The sequence below is a fragment of the Muntiacus reevesi genome, chromosome 7 (genome assembly GCF_963930625.1).
Source record: "Muntiacus reevesi chromosome 7, mMunRee1.1, whole genome shotgun sequence".
NCBI lineage: Eukaryota > Metazoa > Chordata > Mammalia > Artiodactyla > Cervidae > Muntiacus > Muntiacus reevesi.
Window position 1 is genome coordinate 26,568,668 of NC_089255.1, and position 21,217 is coordinate 26,589,884.

Below are 21,217 nucleotides of genomic sequence, written 5' to 3' on the forward strand. Positions count from 1 at the left end.
AGAAAGTTTGAGGGTAGTTTATGGAAATAATATTAATTATAATAGAGCAATATCTTGATTTGTTTTCTTACCAAAAAACTTTTTCTCCTTCTCTTGGGATGCAGCTATAAGCTCTTAAAGCCAAGGTCTAATTCATTTTCCAAGGTAAAAGTAGGTGTGGCAGAGAGGAGTTCTAGTTTTATTGGTCCTAATAGATATTTTATTGTTTGTTTTTTTTAATATTCTCTACATTTTGGCATTTTTGTGTGCCATATTTTTCTCTAATTTTGCCTTATATGTTAAAATTAAACTAGCAGTGCACTAAAATTAATAGCTTTTCAAGTTTTCTCTTTTTTTTCAGAAAAATAAAGGTAATTCACTAGTAAGTTGTGTATTGCCTTAGTCTTTCCTTTTCCCAAGCATTAAGACCACCATAACTGCCCATCTTTTATAAATTTAAGCATAATTTAGGACATTTGACTTTTAGTTTATATTAATATGTATATATGAACTTCTCAGATCAAACTGAAGAAAATTAGTCATGGAAGACATGGGTTATTTTATATGATGGAAAGAGCTTCAGTGTTCTTCTCTGACATGGTAATTTGTCAAGTGTTTGGGGAAAATCAAATCCTGGGTCACAATTTTATTATAAATAAAATTAAGAGTTTAAATAAGAAGTATCCCAGGAGTCCTATATATTTTAAAGTATTCAAGTTATTAATTGAGAACTTAGTTGACAATCAAGATCCAATGATGAATGGTGGTATATAGGGTTCTTCTTTTATAATGAATTATCTCCTTTGATGATCTGTTTATTTCCTCAATACAAGCCTTTGACCATGTGGATCACAACAAAACTGTGGAAAATTCTTAAAGAGATGAGAATACCAGATCATCTTACCTGTTTCCTAAGAAACTTGTATGCAAGACAAGAAGCAATATTTCTAACCTTACATGGGACAACTGATTGGTTCAAAACTGGGAACAGAATATGTGAAGACTGTATACTGTCATCCTGCTTATCTAACTTCTATGCAGAGTACATCATGTGAAATGCCAGGCTGGATGGCTCATAGGCTGGAATCAAGATTGCTGGGAGAAGTATCAACAACTTCAGATATGCAGATGATAGTCACTCTTATATCAGGAAGCAAAGAGGAACTAAACAACCTCTTGATGAGGATGAAAGAGGACAGTGAAAACTCTGGCTTAAAACTCAACATTCAAAAAACTAAGGTCATGGCATCCACTCCCATAACTTCATGGGCAAAAGATGGGGAGACAATGGAATGAGTGACGGATTTTATTTTATTGGGCTCCAATATCACTGTGGATGGTGACTGCAGTCACAAAATAAAAAGGCGCTTGCTCCTTGAAAGAAAAGCTATAACAAACCTAGACAGTGTTTTATAAAGCAGAGACATCACTTTGCTGACAAAGGTCCATGTAGTCAAAGCCAAGGTTTTTCCAGTAGTCTGTACAGATGTGAGAGGTGGACCATAAAGAAGGCTGAGTGCCAAAGAATTGATGCTTTTGAACTGTGGTGTTGGAGAAAACTCTCGAGAATCCTTTGGACAGCAAGGAGATCCAACCAGTCAATCCTAAAGGAAATCAGTCCTGCATATTCATTGGAAGGACTGATGCTGAAGCTGAAACCCCAATACTTTGGCCATCTGATGCGAAGAACTGACTCATTGGAAAAGACCCTGATGCTGGGAAAGACTGAAGGCAGGAGCAGAATGGAATGACAGAGGATGAGATGATTGGATGGCATCACCAACTTGATGGACATGAATTTGATGAACATGAACAGGCTTCAGGAGTTGGTTATGGACTGAGAAGCCTGGCATGCTGCAATCCATGGGGTTGCAAAGAGTCAGACATGACTGAGCAATGGAACTGAATTGAACTGGTGTAATGATACTACATAGGAATATTTTCTTCAAAATTTTCAACTAAGAATAAATAAGAAAAAGCAAATAATTGCAGAGTATGAAATATTTCTAAGTTTAAAATAACATACATTTAGGAACTAAAATAGAAGAAAGAGAAATAAGTTTCTGGAATGCTAGGAAACAACGAGCAAGCCTGAATCATGGAAGACATGCCTGGAGCAGAGCTTTGAAAAGGCAGTGTAGTGCAGGAGAAACAGGTATCAGAAAATAACCTCATGGCTGTCTTTTATTTTGTATTTCTGCCTTCAAGTCATCCAGTAAACATGCCACTGAGACACCAAACTTACCAAGTAGCTCTCCTATGTCCCCTGTCTCGCCTTTAAATTTTTCTTTTTTGGGTTTCTTTTATGTTATTTTCTAAGCTGCTGATTATCTCCTGCTTTTAATATCTGAAATTTATGATTAAATGTAATACAATTTTAACTTACAAGTTGTGTTACACTATCAAGTACTCTGTGAATTTACCAAAATATTAAAATCTCTTTGCAACTACTCATGCCTTATTTGCTAACCTGGATATACACAAGATTGACTGGTATTACATCTTGTAAAAATGAAAATCATTTATTTTTCAAAATAGAAATAGCACTTGTAAGTATTTATGCACTCAGCATAGGAACTCCTAAATACACACAGCAAATATTAACAGACATAAAAGGACAGTACAATAATGGTAAGGGACCTTTAGCACACTACTTATATCAATGGATATTCTTCTAGACAGAAAATCGTAAAGAAATATTGGTCTTTAATAACAGATTAGAACAGAAAAACTTAACAGATATTTACCGAGCATTCTGTCCAAAATCAACAGAATATATACTTTATCAACAGCACATAGAATACTCTCTAGGGTAGATATCAAGTTAGGCAATAAAATAAGTCTCAGTAAACATAAGAAGATTGAAAATATATCAAGCACATTTTCCAATAATACCATAATGAAACTACTGATAATTTTCTTTGAAATATTAATAGCCATATAATAATCAGTGGAAGGCTTTAAATTTTTCACTTAATGTAATAAAAAGTGTTTTAGAATGTTTCTTATTAATAGCAAATGAACAAAGCCACATTCCACTGAGAAATTACTTGTGTTTTCTGCTATTCTGTAAAAATAGGTAAGATGAGCAATATGACAATAAATAAAATGCATTCCTTATCAGCAAACACCATGGGAAAGTACACACAAACCAATTCTAATGTTTTCAAATATAGTGATAAAATAAATTAAGTCTTGTGGAAAGGAATTTTGCTCATTGCAAGACTATGGGAAATTTTAACATTTGTGTATGAGAAATTCCCAACTACAATGACTCTTGCAAAAAAGCAATATCTATGCAAAAACTCTACATTAAACCATGGGTTAAATGATGAATTTGACTAGAATTAAATAAAGATTTGTAGATAAGGAACAGAGATGTCAACCAATTCACAAGTTATTCAGGGCATCCCTTGTTATCAAGTTATCGAAACAGACTTTGAAGCCTGTGTTGCAAACTATACCAGAAATATCAATATGATTAATTTAGTAAAAGCAACACCTTACAAAACAAGAATTTATTATTTTTGTTTTAAAAAGGATAATGATTATGAAAGGGTTTCCTATGTGGCACAGTAGTAAGGATCCTCCTGCCAATGCAGGAGATGCAAGAGATGCAGGTTCGATCCCCAGGTCGTGGAGATCCCATAGAGTAAGAAATGGCAACCCACTCCAGTATTCTTGCCTGGAAGATTCCATGGACAGAGAAGCCTGGCAGGGTACAGTCCACGGGGTCACAGAGCCAGACACAGCCGAGCACACAGCACAGCAGCACACAGAAATGATTATGAAGCTATTTTGTGCCAAGTATAAATATTCCCTCAAATCTCATAGAAAGATACCTGAATAACAAAACCACTATATTTTAGTTAGCTTAAAGCAGATAACCATTAATGAATATCAATTTAAAATAATTTAACATAATTTATTTCAATTTTATCTTTTAAAATTTCTACTTCTGTAATATGTAAACATATACATAAGATGTGCTTTTATATAATATGTGTAGATCAATTTCTATATTAAGGTTTTGATGGACAGAAAGGTTATTTGATTACTCATCTAAAAAATTACTGCAGAGTTGTCAGAAGGAATGTAAGAAAACTTCTTGGGAGTGAAGTGAGGAAAATGAAGTGTGTGTTAAATCAAAGCTGTTTACACTCACACTATCACAATCAACCAACACTCTCATGCCTATTTTAATCATTTCAACTTCCCACCAGGGAAGCCCCTCATATTCAAGAGGCTAAAGCAAAATCTGAATACTCAGGAAATGACAGGAGAGTGACAGCATATTCCAGGATCAGAAATTTAGTGTGAACATCTTTCCTGGTCACACTATGGCAGAAGCCTCAGTGTTTTAACTACTCCCACTGAAATTTGGAGTCCCAGAGATCCAACAAATCTGCCTCCAAGGTGGTTCACATCTTTATAACACAGGCCTAAAATAGTATCCAGAACCATATGAAGGGACTCACAGAGAGTGAAAAGTAGATTTCTCATTTTGAATAAACCCTTGAACATGCTTCTCTTAATACTGTGCCTTTAGAGCAGGTAAGTGAAAATGTTACAGAGAGCTAATTCATTAGAAGGTTAATATACTGAAAATGGTATTTTAATTAATTCTGTCCTGGCTGAAAGAAAAAGGCTATGGATTCTAAGATATGAAATCACATATTTATTTCACAATGAGCTATCATCAACAATTTTCATGAAAATTTAAAAGGTATATATTCTCAAAATGATATTGCAAAGTAAAATATGGCAATAGATGATGTGTTTAGGAATCATGACTAAAATTAAGAAAAGTAAATCCTGAGTATCCAGATAATTCATACTATCTTTGAAAATAATGGAAAACCTAGAAACTCATGGAGCAGAATAGGAATCATGCTTCAAGTGTCGGCAGAATATGTAAATATGCATATATAATGACAGTTTAAACAGGAGTTGGCAAGGTAGAATTAGGTAGACACAAACTAGATATTTAGAAAATCTCTGTATAAAACCTACCATTAATACAATGAGATTTTAAATAAATCTGAAAGAGTGAGAAGTCCTTACAGGATGTTCGTATTAAAGTGCGAAGTCACTTCAGTAGTGTCCAGCTCTCTGCAAACCTATGTACTACTGTAACAGGTCAGGCTTCTCTGTCCATGGGATTCTCCAGGCAAGAATACTGGAGTGGGTTGCCATTTCCTTCTCCAGGGGCTCATCTTGACTGAGGGATGGAACCTGGGTCTCCTGCATTGCAGGCAGATTTTTTTACTGTCTAAGCCACCAGGGAAACCCCTCATATTCAAGAGAATGAAGGAAATTTTGAATACTCCCCGAAACAAATTGCAAATATTCAAAACAGTAGGAAACGTATAAAGGAAACTGTTTAACAAGAACAGAGAAGAGCAAGTTTCCAAATACTAAAGGTAGCCAAAACTATAAATTCAAATAGGGGGTATTAATACATTTATAATTAGATTCGATTAGACTGCAGTAGGTCATTAATTATCTCACAATGAAATATATTTGAGTACAAGCAGCTCTATAGTACTAGAAAACTATAACTTACAAACACTAAATTTTAACAAGAATAAAAGTTAAAATATATATAATGGTTTACAGTTTATTGAATATAATTCACATACTATATATTTACCCTTTTTAAGTACACATTTCAATGATTATTATTGTACTCACATATTTGTGTACCTATCACCACAATCTAATTTTAAATCATTATCATCAGCAAAGCCCATTGGCACTCACATCCCAACTCAAAGGGACTACTGATATAATTTCTATCTTTATGGATTTTTGTTTTTCAATGTTTCATATAAATGAAGTTATATAGCATGTAGTCTTTTGTGTTAGGTCTCTTTCACTTAGTTTTTGAGGTTTGTCTAGGATAAGTGTGCATAGGTTTTAAAAAATATGAAATCCATCAATACTGAAATTGTTTGTTTTCTTAAAATGTCTATAATAAAAGGGAAAGAAAATATTTACTTGTTACATTAAGTAATGTGTATTGTATACACATGAGTAAGAGCGGAAATATTCATATCTGATAACTTAATAAAACAAGCCTTGGTTTATTACTTTTCTAATAGGGATTTCGGAGAAGGCAATAGCACCCCACTCCAGTACTTTTGCCTGGAAAATCCCATGGATGGAGGAGCCTGGTAGACTGCAGGCCATGGGGTTGCTAAGAGTCGGACACGACTGAAGTGACTTAGCAGCAGCAGCAATAGGGATTTATATAAATTATTCTCAAACTTTAATCTTGCATTTACATGAATAACTGACTCAATATATGCCTTCTGGGTGCTCATTCTGTGACAAGCCAGGCGCTTATACATACACTATCTCATCTAATACTCACTACACATTCTTGGGAGTGGTCTTGCCTTTAGGACTTGGGGCTGCTGCTGCTGCTAACTCGCTTCAGTCGTGTCCTACTCTGTGCGACCTCATAGACGGCAGCCAACCAGGCTCCCCCGTCCCTGGGATTCTCCAGGCAAGAACACTGGAGTGGGTTGCCATTTCCTTCTCCAGTGCATGAAAGTGAAAAGTGAAAGGAAGTCGCTCAGTCATGTCCGACTCTTTGCGACGCCATGGACTGCAGCCTACCAGGTTACTCCGTCCATGGGATTTTCTAGGCAAGAGTACTGGAGTGGGTTGCCATTGCCTTCTCCGCAGGACTTGGGGAGATTTACTTAATTACATAGATCTTGATTTTTCATTTACTAAATAAGATATGGAGGAAAAAAATGATTAGAAAGTGCTATCCTAGTGCTAATGATTACTTTTCTACCTTCAATTTTCTCCAAAGTGGATCATAAATTGAGTGAAAGCAATAAAATGAAATTGGCAATTAATTATTCAAGAGGAATAAAAGTTTCTTTACCAATACATTTTTTTGTCTAAGCTATATAATAATTTCTTTCCTTTCATTTATATTGCCTTTGTATTCATAATAGAAGGACAGGTCTATTAAGTGCAGAAATAAATATTTTGAGAAGACTTGCTCGGGAAGAAGAATAAGAGACACAAACACTGGGAAAGTCATCAACTTAAATGAATGTCATCTTCCCCTCTGAAATAAAGTAAAAGGCCAAAAGAAGTCTTTTTAATCAATTTTTGCTTAATTGAATTAATTTCATATTTAGGTTTTTCTGTCGTTAGTTGTATCATGGGTTGCAAAATTCTATGTAGCATAGGAACTATGTGAAAAATATAGTCCCTTTTTCATTAACAGGAACATTTACAAAAGAAACTTTTCTTTATGTTTAGTTTTAAAAAAGAAGAAAATATAGTTCTGGAAGTAAAAAAAATAAATCCATATGACAAAGGCAATGGTTCCCAAATTATAGCTGGTTTCATTTTAATAGTTAGCAAGCCTTGTCATTTCTCCATAATGCATGTAATTATTGCGTTTACTGTCACAAAAGTGTCAATAGCAATATTACTGCTCATTTACATGTTATTCGTGTAGCACAACTCTTCATGGAAGGCTTAGTGTCATGCTGTCCTCTGTGTACTCCCCAGGTCCACAGTCAACATTTTAGTATCTACTCTGTATACTTCTAGAGGCTAACCTATAGGAACAACATTATTTTTTTTTTTCATTTTATTTTCTCTAATTTGTAGGCACTAATCATTTCTTGAAAATATCTGAGATAAGAAAGAACTTCTGGAACTTTTCTTGAGTTGAGCAAATGGATCTGAAAAATGGATCTGTAGTGACTGAGTTTATTTTACAAGGATTTTCTGCAGGATGGGAACTTCAGATTGTCTTCTTCGTGACATTCTCCTTGATCTATGGGGCTACTGTGCTGGGAAACACTCTCATTATGGTCACAGTGACTTGCAGTTCCACCCTTCATTCTCCCATGTACTTCCTCCTCGGAAACCTCTCCTTTTTGGACATGTGTCTCTCCATGGTCACCACACCCAAGATGATCAGAGACTTGCTCACTGCACACAAGACCATCTCTATATGGGGGTGCATGGCTCAGATGTTCTTTATGCACCTGTTTGGAGGTGCTGAGGCGACTCTTCTGGTAGCCATGGCTTTTGACAGATATGTGGCCGTATGTAAACCCCTGCACTACAGGAAAATCATGAACCACAGGGTGCTGAATGGGTTTGTTATACTTTCATGGACAATCGGTTTTATACACACCATGAGTCAGATGGTATTAATGGTAAACCTGCCTTTCTGTGGCCCCCGCATCATAGACAATATATTTTGTGACCTTCCCCTTGTGATTAAGCTTGCGTGTGTGGAAACGTACACCCTGGAATTATTTGTCATTGCTGACAGTGGACTGTGGTCACTTATTTGTTTCCTACTCCTGCTTGTCTCCTACACTGTCATCCTGGCCACCGTGCAACGAAGATCATCTGGAGGCCTCTCCAAAGCCCTGTCCACACTGTCTGCCCACATCACTGTGGTCAGTCTGTTCTTTGGGCCATGTATCTTCATCTATGCCTGGCCTTTCAAGAGTTTTGCCAGCAATAAAGTCCTTGCTGTATTTTACACTGTTATCACACCCTTATTGAATCCTGTTATTTACACCTTGAGAAATCAGAAAATGCAAGTAGCCATGAGAAAGTTACAGTTCCAAAATGTTAGCTCCACATAGAATTTTTAGATTTTAGAATTGTATAAGTAATCCAGCTTTCAAATATAAGGCTAACATAATTTGAATACATTATATGTAATACATGCTTTTATTTTTTTATTTTAGAATCATAACTGGTGCAGAAAAAATTAATGATAAAATGCTTTAAATTCACATTTAATGCTATTTTAACACATAATGATAGTTATCTGCAGCAAAATAGACACATAATGTCATTAAATACTTTATGATACAGTCAATATTTATTTATTAGTGAAGAGATAAATTTAAAAATATGTAGTGGTACTATTAGAGATTATTTTAATATAGATTGCTAATGATTATCACTAACTTATACTACCATAAATGTGGTACCTTGAATAAATCATGATTAAAAGAATGCTAACAGCAAAGGCAAAAATTTAATTCCAACCTCTTGAACCATTGAGATAAAGAATAAAAATAAATAAATTTGATAGTATAGTTAATATAAGGTGACAGAGTGAATATAAAATACCAGAAAGGAAAAAGAAATAATGGAAGGACAATTTCAATAGAACTACAAAGAGCAGCCTTGAAACCACATGCTCATAAGTGTGAAGAGTTGACTTTCAAATGTCAATTAAAAAACAGAAGTACACTGATTTTATATTATATATCACAATTTAAGAATATTTGTCATAAGAATTATATGCAACTCTATTTCTACATAATAAGCAAAAATATCACAGTCCTACAATATAGCACACCTGATATTAAAGGAATCCGAACTAATTGCAAGGTAAATATACATTCAGTGGTAGATGGAATTATACGTCATTTGATAAAATATTATGTAAGATTTTTGTGTCTATCAGCATAACTCGCTAGAGCTCTTCAGTCCCTCAGTTGGCAAAACATATAGAATTGTCAAAATCATTTAAAATATTTTTTAAATTAGTGATTTAAAAAAGAAATTTATAAAAAAATCACACCTGAACTCTAGCTTGAACTTTGAATGGCATTCCAGGAAAACACACCAGCATGGAACCACTGCCTACTTTGAGAACATCTATAGAATACCACTGCCTAGAGCCTGCTAGTAAAACTGAATTTGGGAGAGCCCTGTGGACTAGACTTTGAGCCTGAACAGGGATGGCTCAGACTTCACTTGAATGAGAGCTCAGAGTCTGGGGGAAAAAAAAAAGAGAGAAGATCAGAAGAAAGCCTGCCCAGCAGAAGCAGACAGCAAGGGGAAAAAAAAAAAATGTCTCTCAAACTTGATTCTTAGTGGAGATGAAAATAAGTGCTTCCCTAGTAAGGGTTTGGCTTGTCATCAAATTCTTTGTAGGTGAGAATTTTCCTTTAAGTTGCAACTTCAAAGTGATAGGCTTGGGTATTTGGTAGAAGAAAACACAAGAGTTCCTGAAAAAACTGTGGTTTGAAACACCTGTTAAAATACAAAATTCAACTGAGTAAATTTGCAGATCTAATTAGCTTATTAAATAATTCATGTCAGGTAGAAAAGCTCATCTGCCAGAAAGATACTATGAGTGAGATATACATGAAGCTTTGATAGTAAGCAGAGTGGGATAAGGAAAGGAAGTCATAAAAAGGAAGTCATAAAAAGAAGAAAGTTAATTGAAAGAAAGTAAAAGTTCAGGTGAAGTCTGAGCTTAGGCATTTTCCTTTGACTTGAACTTGTTGCTGGACAAGAAGGTATTCTTTCCTCCTGCTGGGAAAGTAGAGCAATTGCCCTTCCTTTTTGGGAGAACTATATACATCTATTCCCATTGAGGCTAGTGCCTGATTACTTCCTGTTTGGGGTAATTGAGGATAGATGGTAGGCCATGAGAGCTCCCTTTACAGGCCTTCCCAAATCCAATTTTAGTTAAGGTTTCCTTTTAATTTTCAGACAGGCTATACTCACTCTTGTAGAAAGATTTTAAAGAGAACTCGCAATAAAAGATGCTTCTGTGGTGGCTCAGACACTAAAGAATCTGCCTGCAGTGCAGGAGACCCAGGTTCGATCCTGAGGTTGGGAAGATCCCCTGGAGAAAGGAGTGGCTACCTGTTCCAATATTCTTGCCTGGAAAGAGGAGCCTGCTGGGCTACAATATTCTTGCCTGAAGAATGCCATGGACAGAAGAGCATGACTGGATGACAGTCCATGGGATCGCAAAAGAACTGGACATGACTGAGAGACTTTCACACTTTCACAATTAAAAAAACCCAAGACAAGCAAACAAAAAGTTCAGCATAGTTGAGAATCTGGAGAAAGGGAAAAGACAATACACAGAATGGTAGAAGCCGATTATAAATCATGTATCTGATTAGGGATGTGTATCCAGAATACAAGAATTTAGAAAATTCTAGAATCAAAAGACAACTCAATTAAAAATGGGCAAATAATCTAAATAAATGTTTCCATAAAAAATATACAAATGGCCAATAAGTATGTAAAAAGATGCTGAACATGATTAGTATCAAGAGGAAACCCAAGTCAAATTCACAATAAGAAACCACTTCACACACACTGGGATGGCTATAATCCAATAGACAGACAATTCCAAAGGTCAACAAGGATGTAGAACAATTGGAACCCTAATACATAGCTGGTGAAACATAAAATGGTGCAACACTTTTAAAGAAAATTCTGTCAGTTTTTCAAAATGTTAAGTATAGAGTTAACGTATGACCTAGCAATTTTACTTCAAATATCAATGCAACATAAATGAAAACACATATGCACACAACAAACTGTAGATGAATGATTACAACAGCCTTAATCATAATAATAAAAAAGTTAAAACATCCCCAAGTGTTCATCAACTGATAAATGGATAGAACAAAATGTGCTATATCCATATTATAGAATATTACTTGGTGATTAAAAACCTCAACTTTCAATTTCTCCCTGGGAGGGAAAGAATTGATCCATGCACCTAACACCTCAATTTCTCAGAGGCTTCTCAAAGAACTAGAATCTATCTTATCAATCACTACTGAAAACTGAGATCCCTGAGAAATCTGTAATTATATAAAAAAACAATAAAAACAAAAACCAAAAACCACAACACAAGACACTGCATTTCCAGAGATATTTCATCTCTCTTGGACACTCCTTCCTCTCCCTTTGTCCTCTCTCTCCTCCTTTTTTTGTGTCTGCATACATGCCTTTGTGGCACAGGCATCTCTGTGGGCATGGTTTCTTTGTCTCTACATCTTTTCTCCTATTTTTTCCACTGTGTCTTTCCATTTTTTCCCTCTTTCCTCCTGTCTTTTCCAATTACGTTTCAGTCTGTCTTTCTGGGAATTTATATTGTTATATTAATTTTGCCCAAGCAAAATGACATATATTCAAAGTTATTTATTTGCAGCACAGATTATAATAAGAAAAAATAAATAGCATTATTTTCATCTCTTTACCTCTTTCTCCAACTTTTTATCTCCTACTGCATCTCTGGTTGAATTGGATGTAAATTTGAATGAAAGTACATTTGATCATATATTGTATTCCTTTTGTAAAAGATGTTTGTTATTTTAATTTTAATGTGATGGATTTATTTCACTTCTTAAACAAAAAGCTAAATAAATATTTTACAATTAAGCATTTTTCTTCCATATAACATTAATTTAGAAACTAAAAAGCCTTCATTTTGCTACAGCTGAACACACATTCAAAAAAGTAAATAACTATAAACATAAAAATCACAGTAGAATAATTCTTTTATTTGATACAGCATATCCCTAGAGAGACTATTCTACAAGACATCATGAAGTTCTCTTATTTAAGGAGAATTATTCCTGAAAAACATTTTGAGCATAATGTATTCTCTGTCTAGCTCTTCTATACAAAGAAATGCAGGTAGTAACATATTTACCATTGACTTATTTTCACTATTTAACTTCTTATTAAACAACCATGCATTTTCATCACTTGTATGAATTGTATAATAAGATCTAAAATAATCTCCCTAGACTTTCTACTTTCATTATGCTTAATAAACATATGTGCCATTCCATTATCACTGCCACTGATAAAATGTCAAATTCTAAATCCTAACAAGACCTGTGTGGCCCTAGCTGGTACATTTTTTGAACAGTTAATCCTTAAAATATTCTCATCTTTTCCTTTTTCTAATTCTAAATGACATTCTAATATTCCCACTGGAAGTACTCTGCAGGCTTAAAGTAGCTATAATACTCCAAACACTGCTTATTGTATTATAAATTGTCGAACAGATTCAGAATTCATCGTGTTTCACCATGAGAATATATATTTAAGGAAAAATTCTGGAATGATCAGTTAATCTCCTTTTCATCAGGAGGAAGATAATAGCCATTTGTTTGAGAGTAACACTGAACACCTGCTGAGGTGAAATTTTTGCTCAGCCTTTGTATTTGAAAGAAATTGAAAGGAAGAAGAAAATAGAAAACAATTCACACTAGCTGTCGGACATTTGCTGCCTGAAAATGCATGATAATAGGATAATGTTGCAGGAACAGAGGAAAGGTGAGATCTACATTCCAGCAGCACTTTCTACCCTGCCCCTCAAATGCACCTTCTGCCACATCCTCCTGGTGTTAGTGTTACTTTAAAGAAAATAAAATCTTTATTTCCTCTATTATAAAAAAGTATAAATGCCAGTAGCTTTAGAAGATTAATCATCTGAATTTAAGTTGGGATATCATACAAATGATTTTTCCTCACGCTAAATCAGATATAAAGGAAGGAAGAATCAGAGTCCTAAGAGTCCCAGAAACTACACTGACGTCACAAGTTTGCACATTTCTTGGATCCCACACTCAGTGGGCATGAGTATTTTCTCTTGCATCCGGTCCTAACATACACAAACGTAAGGCTCCAAGTTAGGGATCTTAAAACAAGAAAGACTTGATTCACAAACCCTAGCTGAAATATTTAAGAAAACTTTACATGGGCACTTTCTTGAACATCCACGATCTTCTACCCTGAAATGATTCAGATTGAAGCCATCATCATCTTTGATGGAATGAACTCCAGGACGATAACCAAAGATCTACTGACATAGTGTCCACTTTATCATTTTTTACCAGAATTTGTCTAATTACTGGATGTTTTAGTTTAGTCTAAGTAGATGTGAATTGGTTACTGATAGTCTCATTTGACACCATGGAACAGAAAGATGGGATATATTATTTCTCCTTTTTAGATTAAAAAAAGATTTTAAAGCACTAAATGACTTACCCAAGGTTATACAGTTACCAAACTATAGAAATAGTCACTTTTATTAAATAGAATATCTTCAAATAATATTCATGATACTATATAAAATCTTGGAGTCTTAAAGGAAAATACAAATTTCCATGATCTATAATAACTATTCCATTTAATTTATAAGATACTGTATGGGTGAAGATTTGTGCAATTGAATAAAATTTTACATAATCCTCAACTCTACTATCAATTAAATATTTATTCTTCTGCCTGATCCACATTTTTTAAAGCTTGTAGTAATAACAACAATATATTGTAATAAAATATAGAAATCAATACATTATTAGAAAACACATTGTCATATTTGAACTTTCATCTTGGCAAGGGTGGTATCAAGGAGATAAATTTTAGAGCACAAAGTCATTTCATATCTATCAGAATGAGTTAAAAACAGACAAAACATGTGAGAGAATGTGTGATTGAATAACTAATGTGATATTGAGACTGAGTAAATTTCAGAGGATAGTATTCAGGAGAAAAGGCCTAGCACAGAAGACCAAGTTAAGAATTTTCAGTCTGTAGAAAATTCATTCTAAGTGAACACTTAGGAAGCACCTATCATGCTCCCTCTACCATGGAATGAGAAAAACAATCTATTATCTTAGAATTAATGGAAAGACAGGCATGGAACATGATGAAATAAAATTCATATAGAGAAGAAGGTGAAAAAGATTTAACACAAAGAATTTGGGCAAAAAGAGGGAAAAGAAAGAGAATGATAAGAAAGGAAGCAAGGAGGAAGGGAAAGCAAGAGGTATAACAAGGAAGAGAAATTGCAAGAAAAAATAAAAGAATAAAATTGAAAATAAAAGAAGCTAAAGAAAATATGAAAAGAATAATTGAGAAAATGAATGTATTAAGGTATAATTAACAGGAAGAGAATGGGGAATCATAAAAAAACAACAGGAAATAAATGAGGCAAGATTAAAGAGTGAGATGCCAGGATGGTAATCAGGTCCCCAGAGGGGAGCTGATCTGATAGCAGCTGGAAACTTAGGCATGATCAGTATTGCTTGTGGATGGATGTTGCAGGTCTGCACTCTGAGAAAGAGGGAAAAGAGATAGACATCTCTACCCATGCATCTTCAGTGCCAGATGTGTTTTTGTACCAGTTGAAACAACAAGGAATATTAGAGATGATGAGAGCATTCAGATCTCTATTTTAGCCTACACTGACAGTACTTGTTTGCTTTATAGGATTAGGACAAAAGCTTGTCCCTCTAAGATCCATTGTTTGGGGCTTTTTTTTTTTTTCAGAATTCTTTTTTTTTTTTTTTTTTTTAACAGAGAAATAGTCATTCTAGGCACATCTGTCCTTTATCTCTGTGAAGAACACAATTTGAGGATCACAGGAATAGAAGGTATGTACATGAGAATGGGAGAAGAGTAGTGAATTTAAAATATTAAGTGGTATAGATTTTCATTTGTTAATAACAAATAGGGGGTAGAGGTGGGTAATAGAAAATAAAAGCAAAGGTAGAGTGGAACTATTAACCCAAAGAAATAACTGGAACTATTAACCCAAAGAAATAACCTTGAGCACCTGAAATGCATAAAACTTAAGAACAGATAGAGGGAGCTGTTGACTTACTTTCCTGAGAGCAGGTTTCCACAGGCAGAATGAGGAATGAATGTGGAGACAAATCAGTGTTTAAGTGGATAAAAGAAAGAAAGAAGCTCCTAAATAATTTGAAGGTCACCAAAGATATTTTTTTTTCTATTTCAATTTTCTTAGACTCACAATGTGTGAATATATATTTTTATGCACAAATATGTGCCCATGAGTTATGTTTTGGTTGGTTTAGTCCCTTAGTTGTATCCGATTCTTGCGACCCCACAGACTGTAGCCTGCCAGGCTCCTCTGTCCATAGGATTCTCCATGCAAGAATATGGGAGTGGGTTGCCATTTCCTTCCCCAGGGGATCTTCCCAACCCAGGAATCAAACCCAGGTCTCCTGCATTTGCAGGCGGATTCTTTACCGATTGAGCTGAGGGAAGTCCAGCCATGAGTTATAAACAGCTTCTTTGTCACATTTGGCTGCTCCTTACAAATGTCACTAATCACACAGGACACATGTTCTGATGCTTCCTAATAAGTGTGCCTAAAATACTGGTGGGTTTTCTGAATTTCCCATGAGCCCCCTGTACAGTCTTGTTAAGGCCGATCTTCCTTTACTCTATCCTTTTCTCTCTTCCTCTTTCTAGGGATGCTAGTGATAATCATGTCAAATTTCAATTAGAAATTTTTTCCTCTCTACTCTTCTCTGCCATATTAAATAGTAGTTAAAGAGATTTTTAGAAGGAAATGGCAACCCACTCCAGTATTCTTGCTGGGAAAATCCCAGGGACAGAAGAGCCCTGCAGGCTACAGTCCATGGGGACACAAAGAGTCAGACACAACTAGAGCGATTGAGCACAGTGCAAATAATGTTTAGTGAGATATAAAAAACATATCATAAAATTTACCATTTAGACTGTATTATTCAGTGCTTAGTGTATTTAATGAGCTATGTGAGCATCAACATGACATAATTTTAGAACATTTTCGTCACTCCCCAAGAAATCTCACACTCATTAACAGTCACTCCAATCCCACTCCTATTCCTTGGCAACGACTCTTCTACTTTCTATATCTACAGATTTGCCTTGTCTGGACATTTTGCATAAAGTGAATTATACAACATGTGGTCCTTTATGACTGGTTCCTTTTATATAGCATAATGGTTTTGAGCTATATCCATGTTTTAATATATATCAGTACTCAATTCCTTTTTATTACTAAATTGCATTCCACTATATGCATAGCATTTTTGAAAATCAACATTGTGTGCAATTAAAAATCAAGGGAAATATTGCTTTATGTCACATTATAATATGTTGTTATAATCAACAACCTTTCTTCTTTCACATCATTCATCTCAACAAATACGCACAGATATCACATATATGAATATTTATTTATAGAATGTTTCTACAGTTATAGTAATGTAAAACTTAGAAAGCAATCACAAATACTTTTAAAAATTCAAGCATGATTTATAATAATATATGGAGAAGTTCCACTGTTTTTATGTACCCTAATGGATTATCTTGTTTATCCATTGAGATGAGCATATTCCATTTTGGAGACCACTATATAGACTAAACCTTAATTCTGGATGTCATGAACAGAATTCTTCTTTAGATCAGATTATAGCCCACAAGGACAAAGTATTTACATAAACAAATAGTAATTATTTAAGCGCCTAAATAAAATCATACAAGTTGATGGGGCCCTAATTAGTAACTTTATCACCTGGAAAGTCCCATGGACAGAGGAGCCTGGTTGGCTATTGTCCATGGGATTGCAAAGAATCAGACACAACTGAGCACACACACACAATCTGTTTAAACTGAGGAACACATACCTTTTCTCCCCTATCACTTACTAATTAGAATAAAAAAGACAAGTCATTGCAAATTTAAAATCTTAACTGAAACTGCTCTATTTTTTCTCATCTGTTAAATGATATATTAGACTACATGTTCTATATGGTCATTTCCAGATCTCGCTTTGATTTTATTAGTTGAGATAGTCAAAATATTTTTATATTTGCATAAGCTTTACATTACAAGAAAATATTTGTGGGAATAGCATTTGGCTATCATCCTGAGATCTGAGGGAAAAGTAGACTGTGGATATATATGGTGAGCAAGTGAGACTGGACTAGTATTAATTAGGATTTAAGAACAGGGTGTGGAATACATGCAGGATTGGGGACCAGTCAGAGGTGTAAGTAGGGGAATGTGTGCTAAGTTGCTCAGTCATGTCTGACTCTTTGTGACCCCGTGGATTGTAGCTCCTCTGTCCATGGAATTATCCAGGCAAGAATGCTGGAGTGGGTTGCCATTATCTCCTCCAGGGGATCTTTGTGATCCAGGGATCAAACTTGCATCTCCAGTATTTCCTGCATTGGCAGGTGAATTCTTTCCCACTGAGTCACCTGGGATGCCCCAACTAGGGGAATCCTTCTAAGTTAGATATAATAATACAGTGTAGTTGCTGAGATCCAGGTGACTAAACGGAGTAAGGTTGCACAAGGGCATCAAAGCAAAACACTGTGATGGAACTAATAAGGCACAAATTCTGAAAACAAGGCACATAGCTGCAAGTCAGGAACTGGGAATTCTACAGGAACTGGAGGAAAGAAGCATCTGCAAAATATCTTTGCTCTGTGGAGATGAAGAAGGGGACCAAAACTCAGCAACGAATGCAAGCTTTAGAGACAGTGCACCACTGACAACAAGACCAACAACCTGACAACCTTAACAATGACTAGTTTTTTCTTTAATCAGGAATTTTCTAGTACACTTCAAGCAAAACAGCTTAGGAACACAATTACACAGAAACACACGCTTAAATAGGAATGTAACTGTGGCCGTAAGATCAGTGTCTTGGAGAGTCAGGAAAATGAAAGATAAAAAGCTTAACTGCAAACACAGGAGAGCTATGATGCATAAGCTGCATTCAGCTGGCAAAGTGCTGGATGTGGAAAATATTATTTTTATTTGGAGAAGAGCAAGGGGATAGATGAAAAGGTGGTTATAACAGATGGTATTCTGCTTTTTGTTATTCCACAGACTGAGGACTGATGGAGAGGGAGAACAGCACTGAGGTGACAGAATTCATCCTACTTGGTCTGACCCAATCTCAAGATGTTCAACTTCTGGTCTTCACACTAGTCTTAATTTTCTACCTCATCATCCTCCCTGGAAATTTCCTCATCATCCTCACCATCAGGTCAGACCCTGGTCTCACGGCCCCCCTCTACTTCTTCCTGGGCAACCTGGCCTTCCTGGATGCATCCTACTCCTTCATTGTGGCTCCCAGGATGCTGGTGGACTTTCTCTCCGAGAAGAAGGTGATCTCCTATAGAGGCTGCATCACTCAGCTCTTTTTCTTGCACTTTCTTGGGGCAGGGGAGATGTTCCTTCTTGTCGTGATGGCCTTTGACCGCTACATCGCCATCTGTCGTCCTTTACACTATTCTACTGTCATGAACCCTAGAGCCTGCTATGCCTTGCTGTTGGCTCTATGGCTTGGGGGATTTACTCATTCTATTGTTCAAGTAGCTCTTATTATCCACTTGCCCTTCTGTGGTCCAAACCGACTGGACAACTTCTTCTGTGATGTGCCGCAGGTCATCAAGCTGGCCTGCACTGACACCTTTGTGGTGGAGCTCCTGATGGTCTCCAACAGTGGCCTGCTCACCCTCCTGTGCTTTCTGGGGCTTCTGGCCTCCTATGCAGTCATCCTCTGCCATGTAAAGGGGCACTCCTCTGAAGGGAAGAGCAAGGCTCTTTCCACATGCTCCACACACATTATCATCGTGTTTCTCATGTTTGGACCTGCCATCTTCATCTACACCCGCCCCTTCAGAGGCTTCCCAGCTGACAAAGTGGTTTCTCTCTTTCACACTGTAATCTTTCCTTTGATGAACCCTGTGATTTATACCCTTCGCAATCAGGAAGTAAAAGCTTCCATGAGGAAGTTGTTGAGTCATCACATGGTTTGCTGAATACAATGGAAAGACTGGAAAACCAAGGAAGGGAGTAAGTTCATTTGGATTTAAGTAAGTTATTTATTCATTAATGCACCAAATCAATCAATCACTTAGCAAATAATGTATTTATTCAACACTTTCAGGTTTCAGGCATTATTCTAAGTCTATGAATGGGAAAGGTAAGATTCCAGATCTGCTGGGACTATATTTGAGTGGATAAAGATAGGTTATACTATTAAACTGAAAAAAAGACACAATGTCTGAAAGATATACTACTCTGAAGCAAATTAAAAATAATGTCATGTTAGAGTTTGAGAGATGGTAGTTACTTTATTTTTGGTTGTTAAGCAAGATATTGAGTGGTAATTAGCTGATATCCAGATGATTTTAAAGAACAACCATGCAATAACCATAGTGACTGAATATTCTAGGCAGAGAGGATGACTAATACAGGGACACAAAGATCTTATAAGCTTGATACATTTGAAAATCATAAAGAAAATAGACTAGCTATAGCATAGTTAGTGTGAAAGTGGCAGAAATTGAAGCTAGAGAGATTGGTACCAGAAAATCACATATTTTAGGTGATTAAAAAAATGTTCAATCTATTCAAATTTCAAAGATATGCCAAAAAAGGTATTAAGTAAAAGAGTGACTAATGTTTCCTATTTGATTTAAAGCAGGATTCTCGAGATTCTAAATAAAGGGTTTTGCATAGTAAAATATCATTACGTACAATGTATCATGCTGTTACATAATTTTAATGGACACTTAAAGATGTAGTTGTTTGTTCCTAATTTGGTGGAGTGAGGTAAAGAAAGCTGTTATATCCTATGGAAAATGGTCATGAAAGAGTTTAACTTCATATTTCAAAGTTTTGGAGAGTTTTGTGGTTATTTGTAATGGTTATTTTTTAAATCTTAGAAAGGAATTTGAGTTCACTCAAAAATCTTTTCACTTAATGCAATAATGATAGGTATTTGGTATATCAGTCATTATTTGGTTACAGATAACTAAACTTTTCTGGTTATTTTTTAAATAAGGTAATATAAGGCATTAGGTGCTTACAAAATCATGGAAAGTGCTGTAAAGGCATATTTTGGTATGGTACTCAGTGATAATCCCAAAACATTGCCAACAAATTGATATATAAGACAAGTTACTGGCCTCATAGCAATTATAAAGCTGGGGGATATAGAAGCAGATTGTCAACTATGTTGATGCATGTAAATAAGTACACAATGAAAATTAACTGTACAAAAAATAGTAGCTATCTCATGGGACTTACATATATGACATAAGTACATACATGTATAAATGCAGGACAATAGTGAAAAATGAAAGATCCCTTATATTTAATGATATTGATATGGTTAGATTAAAACTTGTTTTCTTGCCAGATGTTTTGTATTACTCTATTTTTTCTGCTTTCTTTTGGTTTAATTGAAAAAGGCAAAGAAATGAGGGCTTCCCTGGCAGCTCAGATGGTAAAGAATCTGCCTGCAATGTGGGAGAATGCATTCAATCCCTGGGTGGGGAAGAGAGATCCTCTGGAGAAAGGAATGGTAACCCACTGCAGTATTCTTGCCTGGAGAATTCCATGGACAGAGGAGCCTGGGATCTGGAGGGCTACTGTCTCTGGGGTTGCGAAGAGTCAGACTGAGTTACTAATACACACACACACACACACACACACACACACACACACACACAAGGAAATGAATTCTCTCCTATAGCTTACAGAAAGAAATGCAACTCTGCCAACACTATGAATTTAACCCAATGAGACTGCATCAGACTTCTGACCTAAAAATTGTAAGATAATAAATTATGGC

General features: G+C 35.5%; 2 protein-coding genes across 2 annotated transcripts in view; both read left to right on the forward strand.

Annotated features, from left to right (window-relative positions):
• The window catches only part of LOC136171837 (olfactory receptor 4N5), a 40,298-nt gene extending 20,901 nt beyond the window's left edge, over positions 1-19,397 (forward strand). Inside the window, exons 2-3 of the mRNA XM_065940864.1 lie at positions 15,127-15,200; positions 18,460-19,397. Coding sequence (XP_065796936.1) covers positions 18,471-19,397 — 927 coding nt within the window. The 5' untranslated portion in view covers positions 15,127-15,200; positions 18,460-18,470. The remainder of the gene's footprint in view (positions 1-15,126; positions 15,201-18,459) is intronic.
• LOC136172336 (olfactory receptor 4L1-like) lies at positions 7,692-8,621 on the forward strand. Its single transcript, XM_065941599.1, has one exon. It carries the CDS (start codon positions 7,692-7,694, stop codon positions 8,619-8,621), a length of 930 nt encoding a protein of 309 aa, XP_065797671.1.
• Positions 19,398-21,217: the final 1,820 nt, after the last annotated feature.

What these genes read in the sequence shown, in the direction of transcription:
- LOC136172336 (XM_065941599.1), top strand. Translation starts at nt 7,692, where the DNA reads ATGGATCTGAAAAATGGATCTGTAGTGACTGAGTTTATTTTACAAGGA.